General features: G+C 41.8%; 1 protein-coding gene across 1 annotated transcript in view; it reads left to right on the top strand.

The window, feature by feature from the left end:
* Window positions 1–12,204, top strand: part of MID1 (midline 1) — a 553,563-nt gene that overhangs the window by 523,235 nt on the left and 18,124 nt on the right. Inside the window, exon 8 of the mRNA XM_034649888.1 lies at window positions 9,476–9,583. Coding sequence (XP_034505779.1) covers window positions 9,476–9,583 — 108 coding nt within the window. The remainder of the gene's footprint in view (window positions 1–9,475; window positions 9,584–12,204) is intronic.

The raw sequence follows: 12,204 nt of genomic DNA, 5'->3' as shown, positions 1-12,204 counted from the left end.
CCCTTCCCTGAGATGGATCACCTCTGTCCTCCCCAGCACTCAATTAACCATCCCCTGCTGCAGATTATTTTTTAGCTTCTGACCAGTGTGATTTTTGCCAAATACATTCGTTGAAAATTACTTAATAGAAAGTAGCACTTTTCAGAAACTTTATGAAAAAGACTTGATAGACACAAGCACCCATGACAGGTTAATAGATTTTTTTTTTCATTCTGCATGCCCAGCCCAAACGGAAGGGTGTGGAACATTTGTTTTATAAAGTGTAATTAACAAGAGAAAGGAAGGGAGGAGTTTATTGTTTTTGAATGAATTATGAGCAACACCTTCCATTCTGCTGCTTCTTTTGGAACTGCTTCGAGCAGAGTTACCATTTAACACAAAAAGAAAAGTCTGTAGTGTAAATGCCAAGAACGTGAGGTTGGCGTCAGTCGAGTGTGCTCTGAGGAAGACTGCATGGGAAGAGCAGCACTGTTCTAACTGCGACAGAAGCGGGCAGGACATCAGGGGGAGAGTAAAAAGCACACTGCTAGCACAGTTTCATTTTCAAATTGACAGCCTGTGAATCCTCAGTAATCGCGACTCTTCATGCCCCGGCAGGAGAAAACTGATATTTATCAGGCACCTGCTACGTGCCAGAGAGTTTACAGATATTTTCATTTGAAGTATGCAAGTGAGGAGACATTCTCACACAGATTCGACACATTTTCCATACCCGCAGCTCTGATTATGATGTCTGTGATCTTTTCCTCTGTGCGAGAGGTTGGCAGACTATGACCCTTGGACCAAATCTGACTCGTCACCTGTTTTCCTAAATAAAGTTTTATTGGAACACAGCCACACCCACTTAATTCCGTCTTGTCAGTGGCCGCTCTCCTACTACAAAGCGGTGTTGGGTAGCCACACCAGAGACCATGTGGTCTGCAAAGCTGTAACATTTACTTTCTAGCCCTTTACAGCAACGTCTCCCAACTCCTGCTGTACATCTTGGAAGACTCTCTTCTGTCCCCACCCTCCCCCACCCCTTTGCATCAGGAAGGAGCCTTTAGAGAATGCATTTGGGATCTGAAAATAACTCCAAAAATTCTGGAGTTAGTGTTCATGTTATAGCTTCCAAAGCCGTTGTTTTGGTGAAAGATATAGATGGAAAAAAATTTCGATTCATGCTATTAAGTCCAGCAGGTAGTCAGCACAGGCTGACCGGTCCTAGAACTTGTAGTATTGGTCCTATGTAGATATTCCAGATGAAAAGAGTTTCTTAACAATAGTAATAGTTATCATTTATTGAGTAGTTACTGTGTGCCAAACATTTTTCAGTGGTTTTTCACGTACTAAATCATTTAGCTCTCACCACAAGCTACCCCCGGGTGTCTCTGCCTTGGCACTAGTGACATTGGGGGCTGGATCATTCTTTGTTGTGGCGGGGGCTATTCTGAGCATTGCTGGATGTTTGCTGGGTAGCATCTCTGCCCTCCACCCACTGGATACAGGGCGTGACCCCCGCCCCCTCTTGTGACAAGCTAGAATTTCTCCACACATTGCCAATGCTCCCTGGGAGAGCACCTGATCTACCAGGTAAGAGGATCTCGAGAAATTGAGAGTTTCAGCAAATGCCTAAGAACATACTACTAGGAGGTAAGGACGACCTGGCATTCAGCCCCAGGAAGATTTCCTCAGGACCTCGAGTTCTGAACTACCACCTCCTGTAGCCTTGTTTGACGATTTTGCTTTATTGAAAAATTAACAACAACATCAACAATGTCTTCAATGGACATGTTGTGTGTGCTCCTCCTGCGGGGGTGGGGGGGAATTCCTTTGTGTGAAGCTTCAGAGTCTTAGGCATTNTGAAAAATTAACAACAACATCAACAATGTCTTCAATGGACATGTTGTGTGTGCTCCTCCTGCGGGGGTGGGGGGGAATTCCTTTGTGTGAAGCTTCAGAGTCTTAGGCATTAGCAGTGGTACTCTCACTGGACGGTTTTATTGTATCATCACAGTTGTGTTTCACTTCGAAGAAGACTTTTATTGCCAGCTTACCACAGCAGGCTGCCATTTTTAATGGCATCATACTTCCTTATCCAACATTCAGGCTTCATAATCTTAGAAACCTCAAGAAAAGAGGACTTATTGTGAGGTTCCTGGGAGCTATTTTTCGATCCCATAGCAAAAACAGAGCAGAATCCCGTGTGGAGAGTTCATCAGCGTGCAGAATTGGCCTCCTCTGGGCCAAAGCATTTTCCCTCACGTCACTCCGCGGTGAAGGCCAGATTCCATGTAGCTTCAATCCACACCGTCACTACTTTACCTTCTCACCAAAAGCACTTTATGAAGGGATTCTGTTTTTTATTTTTCTGAAAAGCCTGTCTCTTTGGCTTTCAAAAGTTTCAGTCAAAAGTGTTCAATTTTAAGTGAACATATAAAATATTTAAAAATATGGTCCTGTACTCCGCTTTCTCCCCCAAAGACAGGGACCCTGGGAACTTGGCCACTCTTCTCTCTCTCATCTACTTGAGCTAGGTCCACAAATATTTGACTCCGGTGTGAGAGAGTTTTAGGGTGAAGATTACATATAAACATATTAGATGAATTACAGTAATACAGTCTGCTCGTACTCAATTCTTTTTGGCTCAGTTTTATATACAAACTCAAGTGTTAGAGTTGTTTCATTGTTCCTTCTGGCAGCTCTGTCTAACTTCTGCCCCAGGGTCTGGAATGTTCATCACAGCTGCCTTTGGCAATAAAACCCAAAGCACCCTCAGATCCTCATATTTCTCTTCGCACCTGGTCAGCAGTCCACAGCAGGGCACGCAGCCCACCTGCATACAGGCTTTCCCTGTACCCTCATCTTCCTGGCCAAATTATCAGCTTATCTGCAGCTCCGTTGTGTTTCCGTTGCTCCGGCCCTGGGCAGATTGGAATGAACTCCTCCAATGTTTTTCTTTTGGAGTGAGATGGGATTGTTATAGATGTTATAGCCTATAACAGTATGAAATAATGGTGTTACTAAGACATAATAATAACACTAACCCCTTTAAATTTGGATGCAGACTCAAAATCACATATTCTTAGTAACAGAGAAAAACGCTGTTGAGTTTAACCAATAACACATCAACATAACATAAAACAAAAAAGAGTTTTAACCTTTCTCAGGGTCACCTTAATCTGAATCACGGTACAGCTTTGCTTTTGCCATGAGGACCAATTCTAGGCAAATTTGTAAAGTAGACATTTGTCTTTTAAACCCCCAATCTCATCAGTAGTGATTTTAAGGATAGCAAGGTTTAGAATCTTCGACCAAAGGGGTCGCAGTTTGATAGAACAATTTCAAGAGTGCGCTAATGGTGGGCCCGTGTGGTAGGGGCAGTCTCCTGGGCTGCGCAGGCCGGAGGGCGGGGGGGGGGCACCATTCTATGGAATTCAATGTGAATGGTGGCTTCTGGGATTGTGTAACACCAGCATCCCTCCTTCCTCCACACCCTGAAATAAAATTTCCTTTTCCCGACACATCAGCCTTATCCTCTCTGAAACTCCACTGTTTGCATCTGTGTTTGAATAGAAGGTGATCTCTCAAGTCAGCATATCCTTCTCATGAGAGGAATTAAAAGGTTCTGTTCTCAAAATCTAGAGATGGCTAGCGCATTTCAACGAAGCATTTTAAAATGAGAAAATGAGGATTTCTAAAATGCATATTCGTCCAATGTCACCCGTGAGAAGTGGCCGGATAACTTTTCCCCATTGATGTCGCCTTCGAAGAGTTTCATAGAATATTTCTAAAGATGTTAAGGCCACATGTGTCTGAAATCTAATGATGTTTATACTTTGCACTGAACATCTCATTTTGCAGTTGAATACAAGTCAAATTAAAAGAGCAAGTTTTTAGAAATACTTAGAAACTGTTTACAGACTGCTAAAGAACATTTTGCAGACACGTAGTCCAATTTTTAGTGTGTATGTAATTAAATCCTTTTATTATTTATACATAGATGACAAGAACAAAATAAGAAATTGTCCACTTCACCCCACCCCTCCTGTGAGATGCCGTGACACTATTATTATACCATAAAACTTAACACGGGGGACTTTTTACTGGGCATTGCTAACCAAGTGCTCTGGAGAAAATAGCTAACCCGTTTATGTTATCATTCACAATGCCGGGGAATGAGGACGTGTAACTGCACTTCTAGCAAAGGCAGATAGACCGTGAGCCCAGTGGTGACTCCCACGGGACCGCCCCGACTGTTGGTATCTGACGTCAGTGCTGAATGAGATCTCAGGGCTAGGAGGACAAGACAGGAGTGTTGGCCTTCTACGCTCACTTCATTGTTCGACTTTCTTATCTCTCTTTCATTAGGCTGTAAAAGATGAGATGGTCATAGTCTGTCAATGAGAAGAAGCGAAACTACTGTAGGACTAGGGCAGAGTGGGGCCCCAGCTCTACAAGCCAGGCCGTTCTTCTGTGTCTTATGTAACTTCCCTTCTCGTTCTACCTTTCCTGCTCCCCAAATACTTGGGACCATTATGGACACACTAGATAATAGGTAAATACATCGATTCTCGTCATTCGTGGTAGTTACGTTCTATAAAGTTGCCGGCAACACTGAATTGGCCAAAATGGAACCATTGCTCTTCGGGGAAATAGCCACACATACACACACACATATACCCCTCACCCAGATTATATAATCTTAAATCTTGAAAGCCAGTCCTCCTGGTAGATTCTATTGTCTTTGTTTTTTAAGAGGAAAGGAGGTTCCAGAGTGCTAAGTGACTTGCCTGAGGCTGACCCACTCACAGGAGCCAGAATTGGGACTCAAAACCCATCCAGCTGGACCGAGAGCCAGAGCTGCTTGTAACACACTGCACTGTCCCTATTGTCTCCATCCTTGGATTATAGAAGAGCTGAAGCAAGAAGGCTGAGCATGTCCTGCTTCAAACTTCAGCTAGGAGGGTGACTCGTGTTTTTTGTGCTCTGGGCATGTCTGAAACAAACACAGAAAGGCCACAAGTATTGATTTGGGGTTACAAATTAATTTTTAAGTTGGAGTGAGTATGCACATCGCAAATATGGAATCTGTAAATAATGAAGCTAGACTGTAGAATTTGTGTGGGGGTCCCCATTAAAAGCGGAGTTGGGAGTGCCAGCAAATACCTTGTCCATGTCTTTTACCTGGTTCCTATTCACTCCTCCAGGGACTTGTCAGAGATTTCTTGACTGACCCATGAAATGGATCCTACGCTCAGCATGTTCAGTCACATTACCCTGTTTAATTTCCTCTAGGCACTTGTCATGATCCAAAATTTTTATTTGTTTCTTGACTTGCTCAGCCTGTTCCCCTATGCTTATATGTAAACTCTGTGATAGTGGGAACTTTGTCTATCTTGGACGCCCTGCCTGCCCAGCACTTGGAATGCTGTCTGAGACACACTGGGAACCCAGTTGCTATTATTCGAATGAATAAATGAATAGATCGATGAATGAATCAATAGTTGTATGTAGGTCTTTCACAGTGACGGCTGCAAGTGTTTCATAAGAGTAGACCTGAGCATGTATGACATTGGCTGTGTCACGTACAGTCTCAGATAAGGCATCAGGGCCTAAAAAATAGGATCATTCACCTGAAAGAAGAAAGAAATTCTGCCAGAATTGAGATTGGGTCTAGCTTGAGAAGAATTACTTTAGAGTATTTTGCAAAGAGATGAAGTCAGTACTAAGGACTAGAAACGATGATGGGGGGATGATGCGTTTCAGGATGAGAAGGGAAGTTTTAACTTCAGACGTAGAAAGGTTGTGTGTCGAGCACATGGGTGAGGCCAGAACACAGATGAGGTCAAGTAACTGAGTTTCTTGTCATGAGGGGCCGAGGTGACATTTACATGTGAGTATAATTGAGATGAGAAAAAAAGCTAGCAGTGAGAAGCCTGGAATGGGAAGAGACCTAATTTTAAGTTCTATTTTGTCCTGCAACGTCAAGGGTACTGAAGGATAAGTGCCCTTTTTCCAGCGCTGTCCAGAGGTGGGATCCAGTAGTCGCGTACCACTGGCCATCATTCCTAATTATGCCCATCCCACTGTTGCCTTTAGGTTAGGGACGAAGAAGGTGGAAATAGAGGTGTATGAAAGAAGGTTTGGGGGCTGTTTCTTTCATCCTTAGATTGGCTCTCCTCAAAGCACTTCCATGAGCCTTAGTGATTCTGAATCAAAAGATCTGAATCTGAAGTTGAAAGCTGAAATCATGACCGGGAGCTGCCCGCTTCCAAAGCAAACCTGGGAACTAGAAACACCTGAACACACTGCAAGCAGCCAATAAGCCCTTCATTCATTTGGATGAATAGCCCATAGAAGAAGTGAAGTCCAATCAAGCCATTAGCTTCTTTTAAGTGACATATAAAACAGCAAAACTGTGGAAAACTTCTTTGTAGTGGAAGAATTTTAGAAATATAGGATAGCATTCAACTTATTTTATTGTACCTTTTGGAATTTAAGAATGCTAGAGTTACCAAAAATTTGGAAGCTTCATCAAAGTGTAAAAAGAGATTCAACTTTCCTGATTTCAAAGGAAAATCAATTCTGTGTTTTTTGAAAGATCTAAGGAAATTACTTGGCCGAAAATGAACAGATCATGTTTCCAAATTTCTGGGAATTTATATTTTGGGACCATGGTGGTTGTGGTATCCGCTTTCTCAAAACATATTTGGCTTAACAAAGTAGATTTCGGTCTACTTTTCTTGTAAAACAAATCTATCCATCATAAATATCAAATGGTCAGGATTGGGATTAAATGGAACCCCATGTTATGATGGCAACTGGGACACTCTTCTTACCATAGAGTAACCCAAATCCCAGTGATCCTCGGAGTGAAATGGATCCCAAACTAAATCGTAGTCTATTAACAAAACTACTTCTCAGTACAGACAATACCACCTCAGATTTGTCTATGATGTCGTAGTGTTACTAATTCCTCATATACTATTTCACGTATTTACCCACAATAACCCACATGACTGAGACAGCAGGTATTATTCACCTCATTTTACAAAATAGGAGAACTTAGAAATGGATATTTTCCTTGATTTTCCCAACCTCATCCTCCTGCAAGTGAGTAGAGCTAGCACTCCATGCCACATTTCCTGGCACCTACTCTAGAACTACTAGTGGGGTTGGGTCAGGTTTACTCAAAGCCAGAATATCATTCAGCACAGAATGTGTTAGCAATAACATTGAAACCTGAGGACTTCGTGATACATTCAATTGATTTTTGACGCAAGTGCTAAGACACTTCAATGAAGGAAAGAGTTGTGTCTTCCATAAATGGTGCTTAGGCAACCAGCTGTCCATAAGTAAAAAGACACAGCTGGACCCTACTTTGCACCATACACACAAAACTTAACTCAAAATGGCTCATAGACCTAAAGGTAAGAGATAAAACTTCTAGAGGAACGCAGAGGTGTGAATCTCCATGACCTTGGGTTAGGTTGCTTAGCTAGGACACCAAAAGCACAAACAACAATAGAAAAATAGGTAAATTGGACTCTATCAAAAATTAAAAACTTTCGTGCTTCTAAGGGCATCATCAAGGGGTGCCTGGCTGGCTCAGTTGGAAGACCGTGCAACTCTCGATCTCGGGGTTGTGAGTTCGAGCCCCATGTGGAGTGTAGAGATTACTTAAATAAATCAAAACAAAACAAAACAAAACCAAACCAAACGGCATCACCAAGAAAATGAAGACTTGGGAGAGATGCCTTATTTCATACAACAGCCAAAGATCCCTGCCTTCATGGATCTTACGTCCTATTAGATTTACCTTGATTGCATGCTCAAGTACAATTGCGCTCTTAGGGCTCATTCTAGAAGATACTTTTCAAGTGTAAGGTGCCACTTTCCAGAAATTTCACGTTCTCCATCGTGATGTGCCCCTGGTTTCTATATGATTACATCCTTCTCACAGCTTGGTTGTAGTCAGTTATTAAACTTAGTTCCCTTTGAACTCAAAGGGAAAGGCAAGAAATTTCTTGAGAGTAGTGGCATTTTGAGTAAATATGTCCACAGATAGCTAAGTGTATTTGGGAATCCTCAAGGGAAACTAGAAATGACAACTTGAAAGTAATGGTAAGAGAAATTGAGCCTGGTGATGAACTTCCTTGAAATATTAGCCTGAGTTCCACATTCTGTACTTGCCCATCAATGCATCTTATAAATTTTTTTGTTCATTAAACATTTAGCAAACGCGTCTGTGTGCTAACCTGACATAGGACCTGATCTTGGGGTTTGCTGCAGATGGCCAGTGACCATCATCTTCTCAATAAGAAGATGTCTTGAGTAGTCTCTCTGCTGTGTCTTATCAGGATCAGGAATAAAACTCAAGGAATCTTGGCCGCTGCAAACAGGACATGATTTCTCTGAACAGCCATCAGTGGATTTTTATCCTGAACTTCTGACCCTACTTCCAGTCTATCTCATTCAGAGAGAATGGAATTACTGCAGTTAAATGAAGTATCTCAAATCAAAAGGGCTTAATGACTGGGCCATGTCTCCTCCCTGAGATATGCTAGAGTAATCAATGATGCTATTGTCATTCTCTGTAACACTGCAACTTCTGTGCTGTGTTAAAATCATAAAACTCATGCATGCTCTCTCCATTTCCCACAGCTGTGATTTTTGGGTCTCTGTTTGCGAATAAGCATTTCGGAATTGTCACGAGGTGGAGGAAATAGCATGTGCAGAGTATTTCCCAAGCCCAGTTGCCAAGAATGAGCTAATTGTCACCCTCCCTTGCATATAATGAGTCTTAAAAACTTCAAATACAAGCCATTCTAGAATCATCTACCTTTCCTGGAGAATGGCATGTGTTCATTATAGAACCTCCGTCTTTCGGAAGTATACCAGAAGTAAAATTTTAAATTATGTCCTAAGATTAATAAAATAGTCAACCATTCTTTTTCTTTTTTGATGTTTTCATAGTGATGAAATACAAAGTCAATGTCTGTATTTAAAAGAAAAGTTAAGTAAATGTGATATAATCTTGCTACCTTGCTTTTGGAAAATTTGTTCAATGGACATCGATAGTAATCTTGTCTCCGTAAAGGAATAATATTATTTTTTTAACTTACTTTTTTTTAATAGGCCAAAGTTACACTTTCTTTCAAGATATAAAAGCAGGAGTCACAAATATATTTCAAGTGTCAATTGCCAACTAATTGGTAATAGCTACATATATGTTGGGAAGATTCTTCCTTAAGGAAGGGCAAGTTATGGCTTAGTAGAAAAGACTGCTGCCAATGATAATAGTGTTTCCAAGGATGCAAGATAGGGAGTGGACATGTAAGTCCTATATTTTCCATCTCTGTATAACTGGAAGAAGAGTTAACATTTAAAATATGTTTTTTAGTGATTACCAGAAACATAGTAGTCTACATTAAAGAGCATGTAACTGAAAACGAAGGCCGTATAAACGCTTACTATTCTATCTATCCTGTAGGTCAATGCATCACGTCAAGAAGCCAAATTGATGGAGGAGTGTGATCTTCTCATTGAGATCATTCAGCAGAGACGACAGATTATTGGAACCAAGATCAAAGAAGGGAAGGTATGATTTCTAGGGTAGAAGATTTCATATTCCCTACCTGGAGAAAACATCATATTCCCATGCACATCAATAGCTTAGGAAATATCGAATACCCTCCCTTTTCTGTATTTTCCGTAATCTCCTCTTGTCTTTGAGACGGAGCTCAATGGCCCCTGGTTGGCCATTTTTTTCTCCACCCCTTTCTTTGTATTATCACCATCTCCTATGCACATCTGTAATAAAAGGATTACATTACATTACCTCTCCTCCATTACTGAACTCCAGGGGGCAGCATGGAGCTCTGGTCTATTATAGCCATTGTTTTTCATCTTTCTTCTCTATGAGAAGGTGGGTTCCACGAGTTCATTTCATATTTATCGCTATATCCTGGCAATTAACACAGTATTAAATAAATGTTTCAACGAGTCAGACTTTATATAGAAATTGCAAAGTGTTTTCCCATGCCCTCGAGCGAATTCAGACAGGTATAATGTCATGGTGGCAAAACTACTATAGTTTCACTATATCATATATCCCTTTGGGGATATATTAATAGTAATTCTTTTCTAATGTTTGTATCTTTAAAATTCCTATGGTTATTATTGAAATACTTGGGATCCATTTTATTTTACTCATTTCTCTGCCACCCTCAAAAGGTAATTTTGTAAATATTTTAAAAATAGAAACATTCATTCAAGATCCAATAAATTCATGAAGTTCTTTATTACTGCTCATAACCATGCTTTAATGAAATATGTATAATTAAATTAGCAACCATTAAGTGGTACACAGAGGTTCCAATAGCTAATATATGTGCTTTTCTCTGTTTTCTACCACATTTAAAAGGTACTTTCACTACTGCATAATATTTTAGATTACTTTGCGTAAGTTGAAAAATACCTATGCATGTAAATTGTGATGGTGATCAGAAAAGTTAAAGTCAAATTCAATAGCCCTGGAAGCTTACAGTGAACTAACAAATTAGTATGAAGTCATTCGCTGGCCAAGAATGGGCTCAAATGTGTCGAGAAGTGACTTTTCCCCACCACCAAATTGTACGACTTCGAAGAGCACTGAGTGTCAGCCTGGAATCCTCACGGGACGTTTTTCCTCTTCCGTTATCATGCACCACGTGCGTACATCTCTTCATACCTGACATCTTCCAGGTCCTCAGATATACAATTGCCCGAAATACAGCTACAACTCATTCATATGCATGTGGGAAGGGATGTGTTGCCTTTCCGTGGTGCAGGCATCAGCTCTCGACACTCACATTCGTTCGTTTCGTATCACTGCTGTAACAAGGTACCACAGATTGGGTGGCTCAAAACAACACGGATTTAGTACCTGACCTTCCAGAAGTCAGGAGTCCAAAGTCAGTCTCACTGGGCTTAAAGTCAAGGTTTCGGCAGTGCTGTTTCTTTCCGGAGGCTCTAGGGCAGAATCCACTTGTTGCCTTTTCTGGCTTTTAGAGGCAACCGGGGTTCCTTGGCTCCTGGTTTCTTTATCACATCACTCTGACCTTTGCTACCCTCATCATATCTCTTTCTCTGACACAGTTCTCTCTGGCTCTCTCCTCTAAGGACCCTTCTGAGTACGCTGGGATCACCCAGATCATCCAGGATAATACCCCCCTCTCTCAAGATCCTTGCCTTCATCACCTCTGCAACATCCCTTTTTATCATGTAAAGCGCCATAGTTTAAAAACTCCTGGAATTAGGATGGGAGCATCTTTGGGGGCCCTTATTCAGCTTGGCCAGCATGCCTTTCCCATGCTTAACTTCCCAGCATGAGGGTCTCTGTCATGAGCTCGATCAAAGTAGTGAAGGGGTGTCTGCAGTTCTGGCCGTGGTGATGCATGGGGTGCGTGCTTCGGTGCACCCACTCCACCCCAAACGTGTCAGTGACAAGAGAACACAGTGAAATAGGAAAGCAAAGAGACCCAGCGGGACCCAAAACAAGGTAAAGGTCTCCATGGGCCGGAAATGGTACAAACCTGCAAAGCTGTGATTGTGGCGAAAACACAGGAGTGGGACTTGGTCTGGAAGAGACCAAAGCAGCGACACCTTCAACTCCAATGGATAAAGAGTTCTCAAAGCCTTGGGATAAAGGGGCTAGAAGTGGTCCAGATGGTTATGGGCAACTAAAATCGGACTCATTGGTTAATGCCACGGGCCATATAAGGCTTCTCAGTTCATTACAAGGCACTGAAAAAGATTATTGCCCACCTCTACCTCGGGTCATAGTGTTCAGCGATTTCGGGCCCGGGAGTCTGGAACAAGTCTGTCGTTGGGTTGGAGCCTGGCTCTGCACTATTACTGATGCCTGCGCAAAAGAGAAGCCTCAGAAATTCAGAGGATCCCTGAATGAGGACCCCCAAGGGTGAGGGAGGTGAGGAAAACTGATGGTAATACCAGTATCCAGAGGGAATGGGAGGGGGCTAAGTCAGGAGGGTGAGGGAGTAACAGGCTATGAATGACTTCTTCCCTGTACATCTGAAACTCAAAACTGCAGCACTGAAGCATATAAAGAAATCTTGCATTTCTGAAACTATAGCTCGCAAAATCAACAAAGACATTATCTTACCCCAGGTGAAATTCATTGTATGGGAAAATATTAAAAAGATGTTTAAAGCGATAATG

The sequence above is a fragment of the Ailuropoda melanoleuca genome, chromosome X, assembly GCF_002007445.2.
Source record: "Ailuropoda melanoleuca isolate Jingjing chromosome X, ASM200744v2, whole genome shotgun sequence".
Taxonomy (NCBI): domain Eukaryota; kingdom Metazoa; phylum Chordata; class Mammalia; order Carnivora; family Ursidae; genus Ailuropoda; species Ailuropoda melanoleuca.
This window is presented reverse-complemented; position numbering and strand designations above follow the sequence as displayed.